Below are 6897 nucleotides of genomic sequence, written 5' to 3' on the forward strand. Positions count from 1 at the left end.
AGGAAGGAGGGCCATGTGCAAAGCAGAGCATAACATGATAGAATGGTGGACATTGCTGGAGAGGGCTGTTCAGGGAAACTTGAAGCCTCAAGGAAAGAGCTATTAACCTGCTGGAGATTTGGGGACAGCCTTACAGAGAGGCAGTGACTTATAGGCAGGGCCTTAAAGGTGGACAGCAGAGAAAGTGGAGAAGAGGCGTGTAAGGAGAGCAAAAGCAAGGCAGGTGACAGTCTGAGGTGTGTGCTGTGGTGCCTAGCGTGACAGAGCATAGCGTAGGGGGAGGGACAGGGTTAGAGGTGAGAGTGAAAAAGCAAAGTCATTTGGGCTGGCAGCAGTGTTTCAGGAAGATCAATCTGCAGACTAAAATGGAAGGTGGGCAGAAAGAGCCAAGTGAGGATGGACGGGGAGAGGGGATAAGGCCTGAGCTCTAGAAGTAGCTATAGAAATGGGTTCAAGGAGATAGTCAGGAAAACTTTACAGATGAGAAGTCAGGACTGCCTCCCAGGGTCAGACAGCTGGGTAGCTGAGAAAGTTCACAGCAGATTTGGGAAAAGAGGAATTCTGTTAGGCTGCTGGTGCCTGTGGTATATTCAAGTGGAGATGTCCAGGAAGCAGCTGGGTAAACACTGGGCTGTAGCTCAGTGATGTTAGCTCATCCCCATGTGACCACAAACGCTCTGCCACACTCATGAAGCTCCTCACCTCCCAGTTCCTGCCCCTTGTGTCACTGTGCCTTTCACAGTGGGGCCTGAGCTTTTATGATGGTGGACACCATGGCGCTGCCACTAGAAAATAGGGGCTTGAAGGACTGGGTTCTGTGACTCATGGGCATGGAGAGAATACCACAGAGAGCACCCTAGGAGACCTGCCTTCCAACCAGCCTCTGCCCCTACTGACTGTGCAGCTAGAGCCAGCCGTGGGCAAACTACGGCCCGCGGGCCGGATCCGGGCCGTTTGAAATGAAAAAAAGTAAAAAAAAAAAAGACCGTACCCTTTTATGTAATGATGTTTACTTTGAATTTATATTAGTTCACACAAACACTCCATCCATGCGTTTGTTCCGGCCCTCTGGTCCAGTTTAAGAACCCATTGTGGCCCTCAAGTCAAAAAGTTCGCCCACCCCTGATAGACACTTCCCTGGGAGCCACACAGCTGGGGAGGCGCGGGGAGGGCAGGCGACAGGAAAACAAGTGCTGTTGCTTTTGCAAGAAAAATAGTAGTTTGGGTGCCCACCCAAAGGTCCCCAGGTATGTCTGTGGCTGTTATCTGTCTCCTCCACCCCCAGTGCTGAGGTCTTCAGCACTAATGCACAGAGGTATGTGGTCTGTGGCCCACAGAACTGTCAGGAAAGACAGCCTAGCCTCTCAGCTGAGCCACTTCACAGAGCCTTAAATCAAAGAGAGACTGAAAACTAGAATATACAAATTAGTACCTAGAAAGAAAAGGCAATGAGGAAGGGAGTAGCCTATTCCAGGGCTCCTGCCTGAGCCTTCTGGAGAGAATTGGCCAGACTCAGCCCCAAGACCAAGCATCTTCCCCAGCTGCAGGTCTCCACACAGCAGCTGTCCCTTCCTCACCCCACCCATCTCTGAACTCCCCACTGTCTCACAGCCCATCTACTTCACGCTGCTGCTGACGATTTTATAACTTCATCATCAGCTTGTTCCTCTTCCAACACTCCAGATCAGTGGTTCTCAACCTGTGGGTCGCGACCCCTTTGGGGGTCGAACAACCTTTTCACAGGGGTCACCGAAGACCATCGGAAGACACAGATATAATTACATATTGTTTTTGTGATTAATCTCTATGCTTTAATTATATTCAATTTGTAACAATGAAAATACATCCTGCATATCAGATATTTACATTACAATTCCTAACAGTAGCAAAATTACAGTTATGAAGTAGCAACGAAAATAATTTTATGGTTGGGGGTCACCACAACATGAGGAACTGTATTAAAGGGTCACGGCACTAGGAAGGTTGAGAACCACTGCTCCAGATGGTTAATGCCTTTCTGCTGTATCAAAGTGCCCCACTAGACAGGGATGCAATCACGAGGACCACCCCTCACCCCCAAGACAATAGGGTAGGGCAGCCAAGCATCTTGTCCATCCTCAGAGTGGTGGGCTCTATCCCCTAGAATAAGGGGGTCTCGGCGCAGCCTCCTCAGAAGCCAGACATGTGATGAGAAGTACTCTGGCCTACCCACCACCCCTGCTGAGTGATGTTGGAGAAGTCCCTCCTCAGACTTCTGTTTTCCCATCTGGATAGCAAGTGTGCCAAGGACTTATTCACAACCTACTCCCATAGTGCCTGGTACATCTCCCCTGGCACTGCACCCTCACTGCCTCTTGTCTCGGTCTCCCCCACCCACCAGCCTGGGCTCTTCTCAAGGTCAGTACTGGAGTCAATTCCTCTCTGTGCCGCTCACATCCGGGAAAGACTGCTGAATCTGTCCCATAGACTGGCTCTTGGGAAAGTACCATGTTGGAAGCAGAGACGGCACACCCCCCTGCTTTCTAAAACCTTAAGGAGAAGGTTTAGAATGTAAGACTTCGGGTTGAAGGAGATGCTGGAGGCCATGAGATCAGTCGGGTGGGGAGGCTCTGTTAAAAAGTAGGTCAAGAGCCTTTGGGAAGGGTGCTCGGTGGCAGACTCCACATCTGCACTGACATCCAAGGAAGTTTCAAAGGAGGCTGGGGTGCTGTCATGACAGGAAAGGGCAGGCACCAGGAGCCAAGTGCATCTTCGTGGCAAGGCAGTTTGTTACAGGAGGATGAGAGTCCAGAAAAGGGTGTCATTTAGAGTCCAAAGGGCCGAGTGAGCCATCTGGGTCTGGTAGATAGATGGAAATGGCACTGATCCCAGCCATTTGTTGTAAATTTTTTGAGATAAAAATAAAAAATTAAACAAGAAGGCAACATTGGTACAGCAGAAGGAGTATTAGGAGTATAAGTCTCAGAGCTATGGTTGGGTGACAGTCGTTCCTCACTTTTCTCCCTCTCTAGGACTACTTCCCGGCACCCGGGTCTTCTGCCATGTCCGACCCCATCACACTGAATGTCGGCGGAAAGCTCTACACAACCTCACTGGCAACCTTGACCAGCTTCCCCGACTCCATGCTAGGTGCCATGTTCAGCGGGAAGATGCCCACCAAGAGGGACAGCCAGGGCAACTGCTTCATTGACCGTGATGGCAAAGTGTTCCGCTACATCCTCAACTTCCTGCGGACCTCCCACCTGGACCTGCCCGAGGACTTCCAGGAGATGGGCCTGCTCCGCAGGGAGGCTGACTTCTACCAGGTGCAGCCCCTGATTGAGGCGCTGCAGGAGAAGGAGGTGGAGCTCTCCAAGGCAGAGAAGAATGCCATGCTCAACATCACCCTGAACCAGCGAGTGCAGACGGTCCATTTCACTGTGCGCGAGGCACCCCAGATCTACAGCCTCTCCTCCTCCAGCATGGAGGTCTTCAATGCCAACATCTTCAGCACCTCCTGCCTCTTCCTCAAGCTCCTCGGCTCCAAGCTCTTTTACTGCTCTAATGGCAATCTCTCCTCCATCACCAGTCACTTGCAGGATCCCAACCACCTGACTCTGGACTGGGTGGCCAATGTGGAGGGCCTGCCAGAGGAGGAGTACACCAAGCAGAACCTCAAGAGGCTCTGGGTGGTGCCAGCCAACAAGCAGATCAATAGTTTCCAGGTCTTCGTGGAGGAAGTGCTGAAAATCGCTCTAAGTGACGGCTTCTGCATCGATTCCTCTCACCCACACGCTCTAGATTTTATGAGCAATAAGATTATTCGATTAATACGGTACAGGTAAAAGGACCCCAGCCACATTGGAGGGGGATTGCCAAGAAGGTCCATGTCAGAGCGTCTCACCAATGGTGTGAGCCAGGGCACTCTACTAATCTATTAATCACGTAGCAGGACTTGATTCCCCCGATGATGCAGTCTAGTTGTAGGAATCCATGTGTCCTCTCAACAGAACCACCTGTTTTCTTGCCATTTTGAGCTGGAGATGGGCAGTCTGTTATGACAAGTGAAAAGTCTGCCGATGTGTCCTAAAGGAGGGCACAGGAGGACTTTCTGGCTAGACAGAGGAGCAGCACTTCTGACATGGACTCCACCTCTCTCTATACGACTAAGCAGTGCCTCACTTACCCATCTGAATAAGGGAATGAAGTGAGAACAAGATGCTCCCTTCAGTTTCCCAGGATAAACTACCCAGAGGTCCCCATCACTCCTGCTCCTCCATCCGGGGATGCAGCCAGGACTTGGATTTGTTTGCCCAAGGGCGACCATGTTTAACTGGCTTGGAAAAGTAGTATGTTCTCAAAGCTGTATTAGCCCCACTTGGGGAGAGATTTGAGCTGTGGCATGGCCTAGAGCAGCCGTCGCCAACCGGTGGTCCGTGAGGTCCAAAAGGTTGGTGACCGCTGGCCTAGAGGAGTGAGCATCCACGCAGGGTCAGAAGATGGGGAATATCCCTTGTGACTGGATCAACTCTAAGCATTGGGAGATTTTTGGCTTCAGAAATGGACTTCTGTCCCTATGAAGGCTTGAAAATCTGGAGCCAGTGCAATGAAAGGCACCTCATACTATGGCCTGTTACCTGACTTTTGTAATCCTTTCCCCAAGAATTTAAGGTATCACTGGGACAAGTTATTTTAAACAAATATATTATGGACTCTCAGGGTTGGAAAATAATTCAACAGTCGCTTAGTCCTCCCTCACCCAAGCATACCCCAGGACATTTGGGGACCAGTTCCTTTCCCCAGTACCTCCAAGCAATCACCTATCCCTGCTTACATACCTCCAGTGACAGGAAGCTCATCATCCCTAAAGCAGGCCCTGCTGTGGTTGGCTAGTGCTGGCTATTAGAATGTTCTTATATTGAGCCAAAATCTGCCCTTCCACTCCCATTTTCTGGTATTGGTTCTATTTTCTGGTTCTTCTCACCCAAATAGGTATTTTCTCTTTCAAAATAGTCACCTTGAGAGACCAGACACTCATGAAATTATTAGGATTCCCCTTTGGGATCTGTCTTCAGAACCAAGGTTAGCCCTCTTCCATCCTCTGTAAATCTACCACATTTTGTTCTGGCTGTGCCTCCTTTGTGACCCCCTGCTTCACCCACCTTCCTCACTAGCCACAACTCCAGATACCCTCTGACCATCTTCTATTGGAGGATGAAGATTGGCCGCCCCTGAGAAGTGCTGCTAGAGGAAGCAGACCAGGGTTTTGGAAAACAGTGTGCAGCGAGGAGCCCTGGAGTGGTCTGAACCATAACACTGCCCTTGGACTGAGTGTCCATCCCTGAGACACTGCTCTGGAGGTGGCCTTCCCCTGTAGTACTGTGTCTGGTTAGAGCCAGACCATGGACCTCCTTGGGGTAAGATCCAGGGCAAAACACCTCAAGCCACTACTTCCCAAGGGGTGATGAGCAGTGCAGGCTTCAAAACTGCACATTATGATTCATCTCTAGAGTGAGTACGGCCTTGGGGGTCTCAGAATCTTCCCTACTGGGTAAGGGTCCCCAGTTAAAGCCAGGAAAGCCTGGTGGCACAGGCACCCACGAGAGATGGGTCAAGGAAAGGTCTTCCCATAATATGTTCTCTGCGTAGGGAGCTTGTACACAGGGCTGTGGGCAAGGCCACATCCCATAGGTAATACGGTCTCTTTCCCTCTACTGTGAGAGCCAAGAATCTCTGACAGCTGCTCCAGGCCCCCAGGCCAATGGTACTCGAATGGAAGCTATGGCCACAACAAAACAGTTTAAGGAAGAAATCTCATAAATGACCACTACCCTTTTTCCCTCTCCATGAAAATTCTTTTTCTCCATCTTTTCGGTGCTTCTTCATTCAAGCAGCTTGACTTTAGAGAAAGTACAGGTCCTATGAAGCCACTCATGTGCTGTGTGACTTTATGCAGGTCACTCACCTCACTAAGCCACCTGTTTCTTCATCTGTGAAATGCACATAACAGTAACACATAACCCTACCTACCTCACAGGGCTGTTGTGAGGATCAAATGAAATTATGTAAGAATACCATATAAATGATAAGTGGTCGTTATTTTGTATCTGTTTATAAGGGAAAAAACCCTGGCCTTAGAGTCAGACTAACCTGAGTTTGAATTCTGACTTCTTCACTAGCTGTATAACCTTGGACAAGTCACTGGGCCTCTCTTGTTCCTCATTGGATAACAAACCCACCTCCCAGGGTTACACAACTTAAATGAGGTGCATGTGAAAGTTCCTAACTACGCCGGGCACACAGGAACTCAATCTATATTTGCTCTTTTAGGAGGTAATAATGATGGGCTGTTGTACAGGGGACACCACTTTAATAAGCTCTTCCAGAGTATTTGGTGTATAGGCCCTGAGGATGGAAATGACCAAAAATAAAAAGCCTAGGAGTTCCCACAATGTACTCCAGGAACCTGGGGAAAGAGTTTAATTTTCAGAAGGTCTAATGGAGTGCGCAGCTGGGCCTTTGAGGGTGGGTTGGATTATGACAGAATAAGCTAAAGAGGGCATGTGGGCACTGGAAATAGCATGGGCAGAGGCCCAGGAGCTGGCAGGGCAGATGACAGAGGAAGGCTGAGCCTTTACGCAGAGCTACAGCACAGGCACTATGCACGCACCTCGCTTAGGTGAGTGCAGCCATCTGCTTAGCAAAACTGAGAACACAGCTGTGCAGGCAGCACCATCTTAGGACTAGTGAGGCAGAGTGAGTGTAGACTGGGAGGCAGGGATGTGCTGCTGCCTGTTAGCTCCTCACGGCCCTGAGCGAGACCCAAATGGTGATCAGTGATCTCAACCAGACTCAGTTTATTTACCCTTTTGCACAGCCAAGAGCTTTGTCCCAAGTGAAGGGCAATTCCGGGCACAC

The 6897-nt window shown here is 49.9% G+C and overlaps 1 protein-coding gene across 3 annotated transcripts in view; it reads left to right on the forward strand.

The window, feature by feature from the left end:
• Positions 1-6078, forward strand: part of KCTD21 (potassium channel tetramerization domain containing 21) — a 23511-nt gene extending 17433 nt beyond the window's left edge. For all 3 annotated transcript variants that reach the window (XM_036324855.1, XM_036324856.1, XM_036324854.1), the window contains exon 2: positions 3012-6078. In XM_036324855.1, coding sequence (XP_036180748.1) covers positions 3012-3824 — 813 coding nt within the window. In that variant the 3' untranslated portion in view covers positions 3825-6078. The remainder of the gene's footprint in view (positions 1-3011) is intronic.
• The last annotated feature ends 819 nt before the right edge of the window (positions 6079-6897 follow it).

Source organism: Myotis myotis, unplaced genomic scaffold (genome assembly GCF_014108235.1).
Source record: "Myotis myotis isolate mMyoMyo1 unplaced genomic scaffold, mMyoMyo1.p scaffold_m19_p_10, whole genome shotgun sequence".
Classification (NCBI taxonomy): Eukaryota; Metazoa; Chordata; class Mammalia; order Chiroptera; family Vespertilionidae; genus Myotis; species Myotis myotis.